The sequence below is a fragment of the Oncorhynchus kisutch genome, linkage group LG14 (genome assembly GCF_002021735.2).
Source record: "Oncorhynchus kisutch isolate 150728-3 linkage group LG14, Okis_V2, whole genome shotgun sequence".
Classification (NCBI taxonomy): Eukaryota; Metazoa; Chordata; class Actinopteri; order Salmoniformes; family Salmonidae; genus Oncorhynchus; species Oncorhynchus kisutch.
Genome location: NC_034187.2, coordinates 64,471,740 through 64,491,258, shown reverse-complemented (window position 1 = coordinate 64,491,258; position 19,519 = coordinate 64,471,740). Strand labels below are relative to the sequence as shown.

Sequence of the window (19,519 nt, the reverse complement as noted above, 5' to 3'; positions counted from 1 at the left end):
TACTGCTGGGGGAGCAGCCCTCACATCGCGTGCACCCCACGCAATTGAGGAGGCCTAAAAATGAACACCCCAACAGTAATAGGAGAACCCTCGTGTTCCCTCATTGCCTAAAGATACGCTGCCACACAAAACAAATCGTTCGCAGCAGCATGAGTGAAATATTAGCTGAGAAGCTTTTTAGTGCCCACATCAAGAAGAGTCATCTAGAAACCAAAGACCCCCCCCCCCCCCCCCCCCCCCCCCATATGAGGATATTGTTCTTCTCCCGGGCCATCGGGTCTTTAAACATTACTTTCAATGTGCAGTTGTTACAATGTTTCAGAAAGAGATTACCTTCCAAATAGTTGACGCACAGACGGTCGACGCAAACAATGTTCTATCAACACCTGAAGTAGGCTATATCCTGTGTGTTGCTCGACCGTTCTATTCGATCTTGGTCTCCGCTTTCGTTATCCGCTCTGGCTGTGAGAGAATGAGACAACCGGACCGCCTCTGAGCGCGCGCTCTCCTTTTTTTCTTCCACAGTGGGTACACGAGTACGCGCAACCAAGTGTGTGTGTATTGCGCTGTTCTAATGGGGTAACAAGCATTGGCTGTAGAGGAATAACGGTAAAACCTAACTATATATCATGAATAGGTTACTGTCCTTTTGCTATATTAGGGCATTTTCGCTTCCACTTTTTCTGTATTTGCAAAGTTCAAGAAAAGTACACATTACCATCATCTTCAAATCAGACAAGCTGCAGCACCCCCTGAAAAATCTGAATTAAAAAATTGTTCTCACAAAAGTAGTGCGCTGAGCTTTTATTTATTAGCGGACCTTTTATGTTTTAGCGGACCGATATAACGCGAACATATTTTTTAGCACCCCCGCCTGAAAACAATAAAAAACAAAAAAAATATGCAGCACCCCCACCCCCAAACTACTCCCTGCGGCTATGCATTTAAGCATATTGAACAACTGGAAATATTATTTTTCACAGTGAAAAGGTTTCAAATACATTACTCACAACAACAAAAAACAGGAGAAAAAAACGGACAATCTCTTCCATACTCAGGAATTCACCGAGCGTGGCGGAACCAAAGTTATGGGAACGATGTCTCCTCACGCGGTGTATAAACTATGAAACTACTTCCTCTCTATCGCAACATGCGCCATTGAAAATCAACGTAGGCCATGTTTTATGGCATTCATTGTTCAAGTCCGTCTTATTTCTGTAATTTGTGGTTAAGGAAATAACAATGGAGACGATTTTAGAACAACAACGTCGCTACCATGAGGAGAAGGAAAGGCTGTTGGATGCCAAAACAAAGGAAATGATGCATAAGAAAACCACGGTATGTGTTGCATCAATGATAATGCTATTTAATGCTAATGAAGACGTTAATTGATCCAAAGTCAAAGCAAATCAATGTTAGAGTATTAAACAAATTCATATGAGCTAACGTTATTGATGAGGATAGTAGCTTATGTGTTATTATTTTGTTTATTTGTGGTCGACTTTTGTTTATTTGTGGTCAACTAACAATTGTATCAGTTACAATTTAGCTGGCAACAATTGTATTGTCAGCCAGCTAACGTTAGTTGCATTAGCTATTTGGCTAACTTGCTATCCAACTAGCTGACGCTAGTAGTGCTAACTAGTAAATACAACACAATGGGATGGAGTTTGGTCCCGTTTCTGTCTCTGCCAGCTAACTAATATTTATGCATGTTTCTTCTCAAACAGTTACGCGAACAAATAAACTCAGACCATCGAACAAGAGCAATGTTGGATGTGAGTATTCTGTGATATTGAAACAACACAAGTTGCACCTGTATTTTCATATTAACTTGTCTTGTGGCTAACAGTTAGCCTACTTATTTACCTTGCCAAGGACATGAATGATATGACAGTTTTTTTTAAATGACAAGCTTCGTGGTCCTTTCAGAGATACATGGACGTGAGTTCAACTGTCAGGGAAGCATATGAAGACAAAGATGGGTAAGTTTGTGTTTGTAATGTTTCAAGCTCTCATGCATGATTAGCCTTGCTATGTGGAGTAAATCAGACGTGTAATATTGTTGTGTTCTCTTTCTACAGTATGAGGAAGGATGAACTGAACGCCATATCAGGACCAAATGAGTTTGCAGAGTTCTACAACAGACTTAAACAGATCAAGGAGTTCCACAGGAAGCATCCTAATGAGGTAAATTTGTCAGCTGCTTCCTGTCTGTCCTAGCTATAAACTGAAGAAATCATGCCAGAAGTATATCTTCTCTGTTGAGAAGGTTCTCAAAACTACAATATGTAGTTGTAGACACAGATCTGCCATTGTTTTGGTAAAGAGCTGAGGGGATGGGACAGGAGAAATGTAACCACTCTCAAATTCATAGAGAGTTTAGACTGACCATCCATGATATCAAGTACAGTTTGAAATATATTTTTGAGGCTATTGGGGCATAACATGTACTTTTTGGTAAACCAGTCACAGTAGCAGGTAGATTTAAGAATCTAACAGCCACTTAGATTTTTTACCAGCCAAAATATGTTTTTCCTGCTGCAATTACACCAACAAAACAACAAAAATGTATAAGCATACTTTGTAATGTTTCTAAAACAATAAATGTATTCCTAGTAAGAAGTAATTTGGTACACACGAACAGAATACAGGCACCTATCCTCTCCCGCCTGGACTACTGCAACTTTCTGTTGGCCGGGCTCGCCGCTTGTGCCATCAAACCCATGCAACTTATCCAGAATGCTGCAGCCCACATGGTTTTCAACCTTCCCAACTTCTCTGTCACCCCCCCCCACACACACTCCACTGGATTCCGGTCGAAGCTAGGACAGCAGAGTCCTTGCCCATCTTCTGAAAACATCTGAAACCCTACCTCTTCAAACAGTATCTTAAATAGTCCCCCTCAACAACTAAAAATGTAATGTGAACCAGCACTTTCACTTGACACCCCTCCCCCTTTCTAGCTCTGACTCTACAGATAGCTGCTTTATTGAGGAAACATGTACTTTCTCTGCCTGTGATATGTGGTTGTCCCACCTAGCTATCTTAAGAAGAATGCACTAGCTTTAAGTCGCTCTGGATATGAGCGTCTGATAAATGACTAAATTGTAAACCATGTACATTGTTTAATTACATTTTTTAAATAAAAATATCACGAGACATGTTCACCCGCCCATTTAAGGGCAGGAGGTTACAGTGGTAATGTGACTCGAGTCATGTTTGCATGTGAGATTGGGCGACTTTTACTTGAGTCATTTTCTATTAAGGTATCTTTACTTTTACTCAAGTATGACAATTGGGTACTTTTCCACCACTGGTAGTAGAAGCGTTGTCTTCTCTTCCCTAGCAGTAGAAAAACCTAGTTTGTGGACTAAACCATGTAAATAGCCAAGAAACACAAGGACAAAGTCTCACTTCAGTAGATGTTGGTTTCAAGTAAATTAAACCAACTTTTATGCCTGTGCGCAGCGCTACTAAAAAAAAAAGCCAGGCAGTGTTGCAGCGCAGGGTAGAATAGGCTATACAGGGTTATTTGACTGTTTTAATTTACCAGCTATGAAACGAAATGGAAGAAATATTTTAAACAGCTATTGCTGCATTTATTTTACTATGAATGTGATCATACTTGGCTATTTTTAGTCAACTGCAAGTGACATGCTTGCACTGTGGAGCCAATGTGGCAGGTGAAATGGACAAGCACAAACACTGTAGAGTACAACCTCCATGGCCTAAAATGAACACCCGCCAATGCCAAAACCTATCCACATTTGGTGGGTGTTAATTTTAGGCCATGGAGGTTGTACTCTACAGTGTTTGTTTACAAACAATGGAGTAAAACAAGCTTATATTTTGGCTTCTGGTGGGGTATGACCGTTTAACTAAGCGCATGAGGCATTTTTAAGTTATTCTTCAAGAACCAATGGGGTTATGTCATTAATTTATAAGTCCAATAGATACACCATTGCAGATTTCCCTTTTAAATTACTATTATAATTCTATATGTCTATGGATTCTATATGTAATTCTACAGTTCCATGTGCATGAAAGGAAAAAGTTCCTCGTGTTATTGCATGTTCCACAATAAATGTCTTAAACCAAATCTTGAACAAAAGTTTGGGTCAACCAACCTTCATCCGGGTTTATCATGTCTCCTGCTGTGGCTAAATCTGTATGTTATTGTTTCAGATATGTGTGCCCATGTCCATGGAGTTTGACGAGCTGGTCAAGGCTAGAGAGAACCCAACTGAAGAAACACAGAGTGAGCGTATACACTATAGTGATGGTATCCATGTCGGACTCTCAGTGTAGGTATTAATATAATGATTTATGTGGTCTTTCCCCAGACATGGTGGAATTCAGTGATGAGGAGGCCTACGGACGCTACCTGGATCTCCATGACTGCTATCGGAAGTTTGTCAACCTAAAAGGTGCCGAGGTAAGGTGCCCACTCTCCATATCCACCATAATCTTCATAGTCTATTGTAAATCTATACTAAAACCTTCTGGCCTCTCTGTTTCAGAAACTGGAGTACATCAGCTACCTGTCCTCGTTTGACCAGCTGTTTGATATCTCCAAAGACAGAAAGAACGCTGAATACAAAAAGTAAACGTAGCTAACTGTTTTTATCATGCAGATCTTTTCTTTGCGAATGTACTATACTAAACACAACATGCAACAATTTCACTGATTTTACTGAGTTACATTTCATATAAGGAAATCGGTCAATTGAAATAAATTCATTAGGCCTTAATCTATGGATTTCACAGATATATATTTTTTAAAGTAGGGGTGTGGATCAGAAAACCACTCAGTATCTGGTTTGACCACCATTTGCCTCATGCAGTGTGACACTTCTCCTTCCCATAGAGTTGATCAGGGTGTTGATTGTGGAATGTTGTCCCACTCCTCTTCAATGGCTGTGCGAAGTTGCTGGATATTTGCAGGAACTGGAACACGCTGTTGTACACGTAAATCCAGAGCATCCCAAACATGCTCAATAAGTGACATGTCTGGTGAGTATGCAGGCCGTGGAAGAACTGGGACCTTTTCAGTTTACAGGAATTATGTACCGATCCTTGCGACATGGGGCCTGTGCATTATCATGCTGAAACATGAGGTGATGGTGGCAGATGAATGGCACAACAATGGAATGGGCCTCTGGATCTTGCCATGGTATCTCTGTGTATTTAAATTGCCATTGATAAAATGGAATTGTGTTTGTTGTCCGTAGCTTATGCCTGCCCATACCATAACCCCACCACCATGGGGCACTCAGTTCACAACGTTGATATCAGCAAAACGCTTGCCCACACGACGCAATACAAGCTATCTGCCCAGTACAGTTGAAACCAGGATTTATCAATGAAGAACACTTCTTCAGCGTGCCAGTGGCCATCGAAGGTGAGCGTTTGCCTACTGAAGTCGGTTACGACGCTGAACTGCAGTCATGTGAAGACCCTGGTGAGGATGACGAGGACACAGATGAGCTTCCCTGACAGTTTGTGCAGAAACTCTTCAGGTGTACAAACTTGGTTTCATCAGCTGTTCAGGTGGTTTGTCTCAGACCATCCCATAGGTGAAGATGCCGGATGTGGAGGTCCTGGGCTGGCATGGCCGGTTGGGTTAAATGACAGTGGAGGTGGCTTATGGTCAAGAAATTAACATTTAATTGTCTGGCAACAGTTCTGGTGGCCATTCCTGCAGTCAGCATGCCAATTGCACGCTCCTTCAACTTGAGACATCTGTGGCGTTGTGACACAACTGCCTTTTATTGTCCCAGCACAAGGCGCACCTGTGTAATAATCATGCAGTTTAATCAGCTTCATGATATGTCACACTTATCAGGTGGATGGATTATCTTGGCAAAGGAAAAATGCTCACGGACAGAGATGTAATCAAATTTGTGCACAACTTGAGTGAAATATGCTTTTTGTGCGACTGGAACATTTCTGGGATCTGTTATTTCAGCTCATGAAACATGGAACCAACACTTGACGTTGTATTCATATTTTTGTTCAGTATAAATGTTATTCCTATATAGTACCTTTTGAATTTGTTTGGTTTTCCATCAGGTTGTGTGACACCTGTGTTATGTTATAACAGGTACTTAGAGATGCTACTGGAGTACCTTCAGGACTATACAGAGAGAGTCAAACCTCTGCTTGACCAGAATGATCTCTACGGCAAGATCCTGGGAGAGTTTGAGAAGAAGTGGGAGATGGGGACCTTCCCTGGCTGGCCAGTGAGTGTCCAAGATGGGGAGGACGTCTACTATAGCGACAGTAGTGTGATGGTCTAGATGGGTGTTTTAATTATTATTATTATTTTTTAATTCTCTTATAGAAAGAGACGAGCAGTGCTCTGACCCATGCAGGAGCCCACCTGGACCTTTCTGCTTTCTCCTCTTGGGAGGAGTTGGCTTCCCTGGGTCTGGACAGGTTGAAGTCTGCCCTTATGGCCCTGGGCCTGAAATGTGGAGGGTAAGCAATTAACATGCTCTTCTGTGGCTGAGAGGTCATCTATGGACATGCAATCAATCTGGAATATAGTAATAACTGTATTGTAATTGCAATGTTATAACAGTAACTGGAATAATCTCATATCAAATTCCATCTGTACACTATGAGTATATGTAGACGGTGTAATGATTAGGGCTGTTGAGACCGTATTACCGCCACCCTGCTGGTCACGAAGGCAGTCAAAGTGCATGTTTAAATTCTTTTTTTAAGGTTTTATTTGACCTTTTATTTAACTAGGCAAGTCGGTTAAGAACAAATTCTTATTTTCAATGACGGCCTAGGAACACTGGGTTAACCTCTCTAGGGTACGTGGGACGGTAGCGTCCCACCTCGTCAACAGCCAGTGAAACTGAAGGGCGCCAAATTCAAAACCACAGAAATCCCATAATTAAAATTCCTCAAACATGCATGTATTTTACACCATTTTTAAAGATACCCTTGTTGTAAATCCAGCCACAGTGTTGATTTCAAAAAGGCTTTACGACGAAAGCAAACCAAACGATTGTTAGGTCAGAGCCAAGTCACAGAAAAACCTAGCCATTTTTCCAGCCAAAGAGAGGAGTCACAAAAAGCAGAAATATAGAGAAAATGAATCACTAACCTTTGATCTTCATCAGATGATAGTCATAACTCATATGTTAAACAATACATGTATGTTTTGTTCGGTAAAGTGCATATTTATATCCAAAAATCAGAGTTTACATTGGCGTGTTACGTTCAGTAATGTTTTGCTTCCAAAACATCCAGTGATTTTGCAGAGTCACATGAATTTACAGAAATACTCATAATAAACATTGATAAAAGATACAAGTGTAAATCACAGAATTAAAGATACTTCTCCTTAATGCAACCGCTGTGTCAGATTTCAAAAGAACTTTACGGAAAAAGCACACCATGCTATAATCTGAGTACAGCGCTCAGAGACCAAAACAACCCAAACGGATATCCGCCATGTGTAGTCAACAGAAGTCAGAAATTGCATTATAAGTATTCCCTTTGATCTTCATCAGAATGCACTACCCGGAATCCCAGTTCCACAGTAAATGTTTTATTTGTTCGATAATGTCCATCATTTATGTCCAAATACCTCATTGTTGTTCGCGCGTTCAGTACACAATCCAAACTCAGGACAAACTCGGGTGCAATCACTAGAAGCAGACGAGAAGTTCCGCTACAGTTCGTAGAAACATGTCAAACGAAGTATAGAATCAATCTTTAGGATGTTTTTAACATAAATCTTCAATAATGTTCCAACCGGAGATTACCTTTGTCTTCAGAATTGCAATGGAACAGAGCTCGCGTGAGACTGAGCTCGTGGCTCTCTGCAGACCTCTGACTCATTGCCCTCTCATTCGCCCCCACCTCACAGTAGAAGCATCAAACAAGGTTCTAAAGACTGGTGACATCTAGTGGAAGCCTTAGGAAGTGCAATATGACCCCATAGACACTGTATTCGATAGGCCAAGAGTTGAATAACTACAAACCTCAGATTTCCCACTTCCTGGTTGGATTTTCTTCTTGGGTTTTTGCCTGCCATATGAGTTCTGTTATACTCAGACATCATTCAAACAGTTTTAAACTTTAGAGTGTTTTCTATCTAAATCTACTAATTATATGCATATTCTAGCTTTTATGGCTGAGTAGCAGGCAGTTTCATTTGGGCATGCTTTTCATCCAAAATCCCGATATTGCCCCCTACCCTAGAGAAGTTAACTGTCTTGTTGAGGGGCAGAACGACAGATTTTTACCTTGTCAGCTCAGGGATTCGATCTTGCTACCTTTCAGTGACTAGTCCAACACTCTAATAAATAGTTTAACATTTTAAGCTAAATCGTTCTGATCTGTTACGTCAGCCACATTTGCGTAAAAAAAAAGTTTGTTAGTGGTTGTATTAATTTGATCTCTCACATCCCACAACTGTCCGACTATGTTTGGAATATTTATTTCTCGCACCGAATAGGTCAACTTTTGTACTATAGGGGATAGTAGATTGACATAAGCTAGTGCTTTTGCTGTTTGTTAGAGAAAGGGGGATACCTAGTCAGTTGTACAACTGTAATGTGTCTTCTGCATTCAACCCAATCCCTCTGAATCAGAGAGGTGCGCTGGGCTGCCTTAGTCGACATCCACGTCTTTGATGCCCGGGGAACAGTGGGTTAACCTTCTTGCTCAGAGTCAGAACGACAGATTTTTACCTTGTCAGCTCAGGGATTAGATCCAGCAACCTTTCTGTTACTGGCACAACGCTTTAACCACTAGGCTGCCGTCAGGCGTACTCATCTTGTTGGCTCAGGAAAAGTAAATGTGGACATTTCTTCTAATATCTTCAACTTGCACCTCGGAATTGCGTCCCCCGTCTTCACTTGTAGCCTGTGAGAAAGACCAGAACACGTGAGTGAGAGGTGCTTCGGCGCAGGCAGCACTAGGCATGTAATATTTTAGAGTGCATTATGGCCACGCAAAGGGGATGCTGCCGGGAAATTCGACACATTATCAAGTGCTTCTCAAATTGTGAATGAGACTGACCGTGTACAGCCTGTGCAAAAAAACAAAGCAGAGCTCATGCCTTTTCAAGCGCATTTTTTTTCATTATGTGGCCTTACAATTTATTACAAATCAAAACATATAGCCCAGCGTTTGTAGAACAATTAAAGTTATATTAATAACTTTAAATTGAGCATATAGGAGTACCTATTTTTGTTAACCGCTCAACACAGAATAGCTGCTTGTGGCACTCCCTCAAATCGTTCAGAGAAAATATCCTTTCTATTTTATTCAGCTTTGTTAAATTGTATTCTTCATACTATAAAATGCCATGGAATTCTAAGCAAATCTTGTCTGCTAAATGAACTAGTGTAGCCCACAGTCTTTGGCATAGCCAGCTCAGGACCTAACATAAGGACAACTCAGGGTATGCTGCTATTTTCTTCTGAAATAGACTGCTTTTGCTTCATTATGTTTCTTTAGATAAAATAATGGATTTATTGTGAAGGTATAGGCTATATTACATGGATTTATTACACTTTTAAAATGTAGATATTCCAAAGGTCCGCATCAGTGGCTTGTAGGCTGTGTGTGGAAGCCAGAAGATGCTGAATGTGTTTGTTAATTAACGGTCAATTACCGTGAGACAGACAGTTATTTGATTGACAATCACTGGCTGATGAAATGTTGTGACCGCCACAGCCCTAGTAATAACAAATTTAATATCGGATTAGGTGTGTCAGATGAAAGGTTGCTAAATGTGTGTGACCCCACAGAACCCTGGAGGAGAGAGCCCAGAGGCTGTTTAGCACCAAAGGCAAATCTCTGGAATCTCTGGATCCCTCCCTATTCGCCAAGAACCCCAAGTCCAAAGGACCCAAGAAGTATGTGAACTTCAGTTAAACAATTGCATGGTTGTGTTTTTCTGCACCTGGTGGCATGATGTAGCCCTGTTATTGACCAATCTAATCTCTCTGCAGAGACACAGAGCGTAACAAAGAAATCGCCTTCCTGGAGTCTCAGATTTATGAGTATGTGGAAATCCTGGGGGTATGTAAACGCTGCCAAGGATGATGACTCTTATATATTTTCACAATCGTATTTAATCAATGTCAGTAGTTGTGAGGATGACATTTGAAATGGGCCTTTATAAAATGGTTAGTTCCGGCCATTCTATAGGTGTGTGTTACTCCCGATAATCCACACAAACACCTGTTCAGTTCCATCTGATTGTCTATGGCACTGTAGGAGCAGAGGCAGCTGACCCATGAGAACGTCCAGAGGAAGCAGGCCCGGACAGGAGAGGAGAGAGAGGATGAAGAAGAGGAGCAGCTCAGTGAGAGTGAGAGTGAAGATGAGGACAACGAGATCATCTACAACCCCAAGAACCTGCCTCTCGGCTGGGATGGAAAGGTCAGGACCTCCTTCCATACATCCGACCTGTGTACTAGCTGTGATAAAGTTCTGCAATGGCAATCAAATAAAAGAGGTATTATTTATTCAGACTTTATTGTACAGCGGTTGCATGCCACCACGCTAACCTTGTTTATCTGTTCTAGCCCATTCCATACTGGCTGTATAAACTCCATGGGCTGAACATCAACTATAACTGTGAGATCTGTGGAAACTACACATACAGGGGACCCAAGGCCTTCCAGAGGCACTTTGCAGTATGTTCAAATTTCTCATAATTATTAGCTTATGTCATTACAATATCATACTGGGTTATTACATTGTTATATCAATGTCCTCCTTTCATTTTTTTAATGTGCATAATGAATGAAACTGAAGAGGATTCGATTTAAAAAAGTGTAGTAAATCTGTTCTCCGCTAATATTGTTCCTAGCTAATATGTTGTCTTGCCCACCCCCCAGGAGTGGCGTCACGCCCATGGCATGCGCTGCCTGGGAATCCCCAACACTGCTCACTTTGCCAATGTCACCCAGATTGAGGATGCTGTCTCTCGTAAGTAGTTCTGTTAAAGCCCCGATAGAGGCTGATGAGGCAGATGACAAGTGAAAAGAATGAGTATTGTTATTTGGGTTGAATAGAATCATGTTAGAGAAAAAAAAGTGTTACCAGACCAATAAATATTGGTCAGTGTAGTTGTGCATCCAGATTGCCCTCGCAAGTTTCTGACCGCAAAGGTCTTTACTGGCTAAATAAAGAATGAAAAATGACTGGTCATGGCCTCCCGAGTGGCGCAGTGGTCTGAGGCACTGCAGTGCTTGAGGCATCACTAAAGGCCCGGGTTCATCACGGCCGGCCGTGACCGGGAGGCGGCACACGATTGGCCCAGCGTCGTCTGGATTAGGGGAGGGTTTGGCCGGATGGGATTTCCTTGTCCAATTGCGCACTTGTAACGTCTTGTGGCCATCCTGGCACCTGCAAGCTGACCTCGGTTGCTGGCTTCCGGGTTAAGAAGCAGTGCCGCTTCGCCTATCCCGAGTCGGTACGGGAATTGCAGAGATGGGATAAGACTGTAACTACCAATTAGATATCATGAAATTGGGGGGGGGGGGGGGGATAAAAATGACTGGTCTTTCAGTCCATGTACTGGATCATGATGGATGATAATACTGATATGTATTTTTAACCCAGTGTGGTCAAAGCTGAAGTCCCAGAAGTCATCAGAGCGTTGGCAACCAGATACAGAGGAGGAGTACGAGGACTCCAGTGGAAACGTGGTCAACAAGAAGACCTACGAGGATCTGAAGAGACAGGGTCTGCTGTAGAGCATTGAGACGCGCAACGTGATGCCCACAGAAAAATGTCTTTATTTGACCACCTAATCTGTTGTACCTTTAACTGTAACTTGTAATGTTGTTTTTAGTAATTCCTCCCTTTGACAACCTTTTTGAAATGAAACAGCCATTGATTTTAATAATAAATTTGAGTACCATTTGTCACCATTGTTGTTTGAGTAGTTAGTTCTAGTAGAAAGCAATTGTAATGTCTTATCAAGTTGCTTAGGGCGAGGGTATTCAAATCCTTAAGAGGTCCAGAGCTTGCTGGTTTTCTGTTCAACTTGATATTTAATTGCATCCACCTGGTGTCCCAGGTCTAAATCAGTTCCTGATTAGAGGGGAACAATGAACAAATGCTTTCAAGTTCAGAGTTGAGTTTGATGGGCTGAACGACTGCCTCTTCCCTTCCCTAAATGTACCTCTTCTACGTCCAATGGTGCTTTGACAGGACCCATGGTTTGTAAGAATCTCGCCTTGTCACATGGACAGTCTCTTTTTAAGGGAGTGTAGTAGTGGAAGAGAGGGGAGTCTACCTATATCTTTACATTTGCTCATTGATTCCTCTGTTTGCCTGGTATGGAAAATGTAATTTCTCATACATTAAAATATTTAAGGCTTGCTCAGCTGTCTTTTTGGCATTAAACAAATAAGACTTGTACTATATTTGAGTGAGTTAATTAGTCAATATTCTTGTAACATGCCTTGCAGTGGCATGCAAATTGTCTTACAGGATCAGTTTGACAATGTAAGTACAGTTGAGGGAAGAAAGATGCCTGAATATTACTAAAAGAGTTGATCTGATGATGAATTTGGTCTGTTTAATTGTAATATACACCATCTGACAGTCAAATAGTGATACTGTATAGAAACATGTATTAAGCAGAGATATGGAGATAGTATTGTTGTTTGATTGATTGTTTACCAATCAATTTACCAATTGAGCACTAATTCACATAACCACATTATCAGTCTCCAGACTGCACCCATTAAAGGCTACCTCTCGTTTAAAGAGAACTAGGAGCTAAGCCTTTCCTTGGCTGATGGGTTGAGATGGCAGTTCTGGCTCTTGATCTCGGCTGTGTCCTGAGGGCATCCTAAAACAACTACAGTGTGTTCTACAAGTGCTCCTGGACCCTAGGGACAACACTCACGAGATGTGTTTGTGTTTATCTCTGAGGAATACTGAGCTCACCAAAATAATGCCCATGCCATCACATGACAGAATCTGAAACCTTCATTAATTAACACCTTTGCTAGCATGAGTGCCAGATCTGTTTGTACTGTGACTCAGGCTATACTTTTGCAGTCGAATTCCCCGCACGTTATTATTTAGTGCTTTTGAATGTAACTATTGGGAAAACTGGGAGATGGAGACCAACTTCCACAAATGACCACAAACCAACCAACCCACCACAACCATGAGCAAACTGTATCCCATATACACAACCAGGTCAAAGACTGAGAACAGACAAACCATTCACACCACCATGGTTCCACCAGGAAGAGACTTCTACAATACAGAACGTAAAAAAGTCTTCCCTACATCTGACTGGGGGATAACACACCAAAACTTAAGATTTCATCACGAACATCTCTACACTCAAGACTGAGAGAAACAATACAGAAAAAGATAGAATGAAAGTCACCCCTTTGGGGCTCCTGAGTGGTGCAGCAGTCTAAGGCACTGCATCTCAGTGCTAGAGGTGTCACTACAGACACCCTGGTTAAAATCCAGATTATCACAACCAGCCGTGATTGGGAATCCCTCAATTGGCCCAGCGTCGTCCGGGTTTGGCCGGTGTAGGCCGTCATTGTAAATAAGAATTTGTTCTTAACTGACTTGCCTAGTTACATAAAAAAATACATCCTTCAAGAATGAGATATTGAACTATAGTGAGGATGATTCCCAACCCCTCCTGTCTCAGCCTCCAGTATTTACAGTGCTTTGCAACAGTAATCATCCCCCTTGGCATATTTCCTATTTTGTTGCATTACAACCTGTAATTTAAATGGATTTTATTTGGATTTCATATAATGGACATATAATGGATATACACAAAATATGTTGGTGAAATGAAATGAAAAAGAATTACTTGTTTCAAAATATTCTTCCCTTTGCTATGAAGCCCCTAAATAAGATCTGGTGCAACCAATTACATTCAGAAGTCACATGATTAGTTAAATAAAGTCCACCTGTGTGCAATCTTTAAGTGTCACATGATCTCAGTATATATACACCTGTTCTAAAAAGCCCCAGAATCTGCAAAACCACTAAGCAAGAGGCACCATGAAAACCAAGGCGCACCATGAAAACCAAGGCGCACCATGAAAACCAAGGCGCACCATGAAAACCAAGGCGCACCATGAAAACCAAGGCGCACCATGAAAACCAAGGCGCACTACGAAAACCAAGGCGCTCTACGAAAACCAAGGCGCTCTACGAAAACCAAGGCGCTCTACGAAAACCAAGGCGCTCTACGAAAACCAAGGCGCTCTACGAAAACCAAGGCGCTCTACGAAAACCAAGGCGCTCTACGAAAACCAAGGCGCTCTACGAAAACCAAGGCGCTCTACGAAAACCAAGGCGCTCTACGAAAACCAAGGCGCTCTACGAAAACCAAGGCGCTCTACGAAAACCAAGGCGCTCTACAAACAGGTCAGATCAGAGACTCATATCTCCCTCACTAGCTTTAAGCACCAGCTGTCAGAGAAGCTCACAGATCACTGCACCTGTACATAGCCCATCTGTATATAGCCCATCCAACTACCTCATCCCCATAGTGTATTTATTTATCTTGCTCCTATGCACCCCAGTATCTCTACTTGCACATTTGTCTTCTGCACATCTACCATTCCAGTGTTTTAATTGCTATATTGTAATTACTTTGCCACCATGGCCTATTTATTTCCTTACCTCCCTTATCCAACCTTATTTGCACATACTGTATATAGACTTTTTCTACTGTATTATTGACTTTGTTTGTTCCATGTGTAACTGGAATAAAAATACAAAATACTCATCTCTTCAGTAGGTCATATGATTGAGTGTAGTCTGACCCAGGAGTGTGAACGGAAAGGCTCTGGCGCAACAAACTGCCCTTGCTGTCTCTGCCTGGCCGTTCCCCTCTTTCCACTGGGATTCTCTGCCTCTAACCCTATTACAGGGGCTGAGTCACTGGCTTACTGGTGCGTCGGTTGAGTCACTGACGTGATCTTCCTGTCTGGGCCCCCCCCCCCTTGGGTTGTGCCGTGGCGGAGATCTTTGTGGGCTATACTCTGCCTTGTCTCAGGATGGTAAGTTGGTGGTTGAAGATATTCCTCTAGTGGTGTGGGGGCTGTGCTTTGGCAAAGTGGGTGGGGTTATATCCTGCCTGTTTGGCCCTGTCTGGGGGTATCATCGGATGGGGCCAGAGTGTCTCCTGACCCCACCCGTCTCAGCCTCCAGTATTTATGCTGCAGTAGTTTGTGTCGGTGGGCTAGGGTCAGTCATATCTGGAGTACTTCTCCTGTCTTATCCGGTGTCCTATGTGAATTTAAGTATGCTCTCATTCTCTTTCTCTCTCTCGGAGGACCTGAGCCCTAGGACCATGCCTCAGGACTATCTGGCATGACTCCTTGCTGTCCCCAGTCCATCTGGCCGTGCTGCTGCTCAGGTTTCAAATGTTCTGCCTGTGGCTATGGAACCCTGACCTGTTAACCGGACGTGCTACCTGTCCCAGACCTGCTGTTTTCAACTTTCTAGAGACAGCAGGAGCGGCATAGATACTCTTAATGATAGGTTATGTAAAGCCAACTGACATTTACTCCTGAGGTGCTGACTTGTCGCACCGTCGACAACTACTGTGATTATTATTATTTGACCATGCTGGTAATTTAAGAACATTTGAACATCTTGGCCATGTTCTGTTCTAATCTCCACCCGGCACAACCAGAAGAGGACTGGCCACCCCTCATAGCCTGGTTCCTCTCTAGGTTTCTTCCTAGGTTTTGGCCTTTCTAGGGAGTTTTTCCTAGCCACAGTGCTTCTACACCTGCATTGCTTGCTGTTTGGGCTTTTAGGGTGGGTTACTGTAAAGCACTTTGAGATATCAGCTGATGTAAGAAGGGCTATATAAATTGATTTTGATTTGATAACTGTGTGTCAAATTGCTTTATCTTGGCCAGGTCGCAGTTGCAAATGAGAACTTGTTCTCAACTAGCTTACCTCGTTAAATAAAAAGGGACAAAGTTGTGAAGTACAAAAGTATAGGATCCTTGTCTCATCGCGCACTAGCGACTCCTGTGGCGAACCGGGCGCCGTGCACGCTGGCCAGGTGTACAGTGTTTCCTCTGACACATTGGTGCACTTGGCTTCGGGGTTGGATGTGTGTTGTGTCAAGAACCCGTGCGGATTGGTTGGGTTGTGTTTCGGAGGACGCATGGTTCTCGACGTTCACCTCTCGAGTCCATGCGGGAGTTGCAGCGACGAGACAAGACTAACTACTACCAATTGGGGAGAAAAAAGGGGTTATAAAAAAAATATCAAACTTTGAACATCCCATTCAATCCATTCTTAAAAATGTTTACCCGGTTTTTCTCCCCAATTTCGTGGTAACCAAGCCGCACTGCTTCTTAACACCCAGAAGCCAGACGCACTAAAGTGTCGGCAGAAACACCGTGCACCTGGCAACCTTGGTTAGCGCGCACTGTGCCCGGCCCGCCACAAGAGTCACTAACCCGGACGACACTAGGCTAATTGCGGCTGGTCACGACAGAGCCTGGGCGCGAACCCAGAGTCTCTGGTGGCACAGCTGGCGCTGCAGTACAGCGCCCTTAACCACTGCGCCACCCGGGAGGCCCTTCATTCAATCCATTATTTAAAAAATTTAAGAATATGGCATAGCAAACGTGCCACCCACCAAAACTCAGAACAGGCAAGGAGGGAATTAATCAGAGGCAACAAATAGACCCCTGAAGGAGCTGCAAAGCTCCACAGTGGAGATTGGAGCATCTGTCCACATTAAGCCGTACACTCCACAGAGCTAGGCTTTACGGAATTGTGGCCAGAAAAAAGCCATTGCTTAAAGAAAAAAATAAGCAAATACCTTTGGTGTTCACCAAAAGGAATGTTGGAGACTCCCCCAAACATATAGAGAATTGAGCTTTTTGGCCATCAAGGAAAACGCTATGTCTGGCGCAAACCCAACACCTCTCATCACCCTGAGAACACCATCCACTCAGAGAAGCATGGTGGCAGCTTCATGCTGTGCGGATCTTCTTTATCGGCAGGGACTGGGAAACTGGTCAGAAATGATGATGGCTGGTGCTAAATACAGGGAAATTATTGAGGGAAACCTGTTTCAGTCTTCCAGAGATTTGAGACTGGGACGGAGGTTCGCCTTCCAGCAGGACAATGACCCTAAGCATACTGCTAAAGCAACACTCTAGTGGTTTAAGGGGAAACATTTTTTAATATCTTGGAATGTCCTAGTAAAAATCCCAATGACTAGATGTGCCAAGCTTATAGAGACATACTCCAAGAGACTTGCAGCTGTAATTGCTGCACAAGGTGGCTCAACAAAGTATTGACTTTGGGGGGGGTGAATATTATTATTATTTTTTTTGTCTTGTTTGTTTCACCCCCAAAATTATTTTGCATCTTCAAAGTGGTAGGCATGTTGTGTAAATGAAATGATACATAAAAATCTAATTTAATTCCAGGTTGTAAGGTAACAAAATAGGAAAAATGCCAAGGGGGTGAATACTTTCGCAAACCACTGTATTAGTGCAGTAGTTTGTGTGTGTGGGGGGGGGGGCTAGGGTCAGTCTTATGTCTGGAGTAGTTTTCATGTCTTATCCGGTGTCCTGTGTGAATTTTAAGTATGCTTCCTCTAATTCTCTCCCTCCCGGGGGACCTGTTACACCCTCTACAACCACTGTGATATTTATTATTATTAGACACTGCTGGTCATCTATGAACGTTTGAACATCTTGGCCATGTACTGTTATAATCTCAACCCGGCAGCCAGAAGAGGACTGGCCACACCTCAGAGCCTGGTTCCTCTCTAGGTTTCTTCTAAGGTTCCTGCCTTTCCAGGGAGTTTTTCCTAACGACTGTGCTACTACATCTGCATTGTTTGGGGTTTTAAGCTGGGTTTCTGTATAGCACTTTGACATCGGCTGATGTAAAAAGGGCTTTATAAATATATTTGATTACAGATGTCTTCGCTACATCTCAGAGTGAGTGTAGCTTGATTTACCACGACATAACAGATGTTCTACCAACATCTCAGAACAATGGAAACCGTAATGAAGATGTCAGTAATGAAGAATTCCCCAAAGTCAAGACTGACAAAGACTCTTAAGGCCCATCACAAAAACAACCTCCCTATCTGTCTATTCAGGGCTATGATGCAGATGATGTCTTCCCCACAACAGAGAAGGGGAACAGTTACTCTGACGTCAACATCCTGGCACAGGCCGACAGACATGACCCCAATGACTTTCAAGCCACTGTTTCTTACTCAAGACTAGACGATGGCAAAGACATTGATGATCAAGGCGCCACTGCCTCCAATATGAACCAAACTGAGTACTAAACTAACTTCATGCTCTTAGGCAAAGATAAAGGTGAATCAATTTACACACATTTGTAAAAAAAAAAAAAAAAAAAAAACATGGGACCAAATGTTCACTGTTTGCATATTGCTGATCCTTGTGTCTTTTTTTCTTCATCAGTTATTATTGTTTATAATACACAGTCTACTACAGCTGCTGTACAATCCACCATATCTAACATGGGAAGCATGACTGTAAATGCTGCTTTGACAGGAATAAGGTACAAGAACAATTGTGTTCTGTATTTTACAGAGTGTTCAAGCTGCATAGCGCTCTCTAAGATCCTTTGAATTACTTTGCAGGTGAGGTATTGTAAAACATTTAGCTGCATTGGTATAAAATGCCACATGCATAAGAAGTCCGTGGAGGATGTGTTGAGCATTCCTATTATCGCTTTCAAAACGAATTTGTCTTTAACATGCAATGTCAATATACTTGGTTATCACCATGTCAGTAGTCTGAAACTAAACTGTTAATGGATGAAGTATTGTTGATGATTAGTCTGCTGCTGATGATCACTGCTATTGATGGGGATAATGATGATGATTCAACTACTGCTGTTATTGATGATGATTCTACTGCTGCTGCTTGTTAACACAACTGATACACCATCCCACAGCTCAAGAAATCCTCAAGCCAGGTCACCTGGAATATAATACAGTGCCTTCGGAAAGTTTTCAGATCCCTTGACTTTTTCCTCATTTGTTACATTACAGTCTTGTTCTAAAATGGATTAAATAGAACATTTTCCTCAGCAATCTACACACAATGGTGGTGTGGCATGCTGGATGCTTCAGAGACTGCAGACAGAGTACTAAGTGCTCTCCCTTTAACTCGTACCAATGCCACCAGGAGTGCTGTGAGGCCTGGTCTATCTCCTGTCTCAGACTTGACGGTTCTCTAAACATGCCTGTCAACTCTGCCTGCTTAGGCCTGGAGAGTCTCTCCCTACTGGCCCTGAGTGTAACTCGACTGGGCAGTCTACTCGGTAATCTACTAACCTTCCTGTGACAGTATAATCACTTTCCAATATGCATATTTCAGGTTTGTCAGATCCACTGCTTGATTGTCATTAGTTCTTTCATGTTTTCTTAACCTGTGAATATTAGGTATTGTGAAAATAAAACATGTTTTTCCTTTATGGGGGGGTCATGGGTTTGAGTGGGCTG

The 19,519-nt window shown here is 42.5% G+C and overlaps 2 protein-coding genes across 3 annotated transcripts in view; one reads left to right on the top strand and one right to left on the bottom strand.

The window, feature by feature from the left end:
* LOC109903493 (ubiquitin-conjugating enzyme E2 E2-like) overlaps positions 1 to 1,079 on the bottom strand; it is a 42,930-nt gene extending 41,851 nt beyond the window's left edge. The window contains exon 1 of one of the 2 annotated variants that reach the window (XM_031788746.1): positions 1,011 to 1,079. The gene's annotated coding sequence lies outside the window, so the exon portion shown is untranslated. Of the gene's footprint in view, positions 1 to 333; positions 505 to 1,010 lie in introns of those variants that run through there. The other variant, XM_031788745.1, reaches the window with a different exon arrangement.
* On the top strand, positions 1,072 to 12,371 carry LOC109903492 (splicing factor 3A subunit 3). The gene is made up of 15 exons (XM_031788744.1): positions 1,072 to 1,338; positions 1,731 to 1,778; positions 1,933 to 1,985; positions 2,085 to 2,190; positions 4,189 to 4,261; positions 4,347 to 4,438; positions 4,524 to 4,606; positions 6,107 to 6,245; positions 6,347 to 6,483; positions 9,783 to 9,890; positions 9,987 to 10,056; positions 10,255 to 10,419; positions 10,566 to 10,676; positions 10,881 to 10,971; positions 11,608 to 12,371. The coding sequence occupies exons 1-15, from the start codon at positions 1,243 to 1,245 to the stop codon at positions 11,739 to 11,741; spliced, it is 1,506 nt and encodes a 501-aa protein (XP_031644604.1). The 5' UTR covers positions 1,072 to 1,242; the 3' UTR covers positions 11,742 to 12,371.
* The last annotated feature ends 7,148 nt before the right edge of the window (positions 12,372 to 19,519 follow it).

Excerpts from the sequence above, each read along its gene's own strand:
- LOC109903492 (XM_031788744.1), top strand. The coding sequence starts at position 1,243 with ATGGAGACGATTTTAGAACAACAACGTCGCTACCATGAGGAGAAGGAA. Across the intron at positions 4,439-4,523 it reads TCAACCTAAAAGGTGCCGAG|AAACTGGAGTACATCAGCTA; the intron begins GTAAGGTGCCCA and ends TCTCTGTTTCAG. Across the intron at positions 9,891-9,986 it reads AAGTCCAAAGGACCCAAGAA|AGACACAGAGCGTAACAAAG; the intron begins GTATGTGAACTT and ends ATCTCTCTGCAG.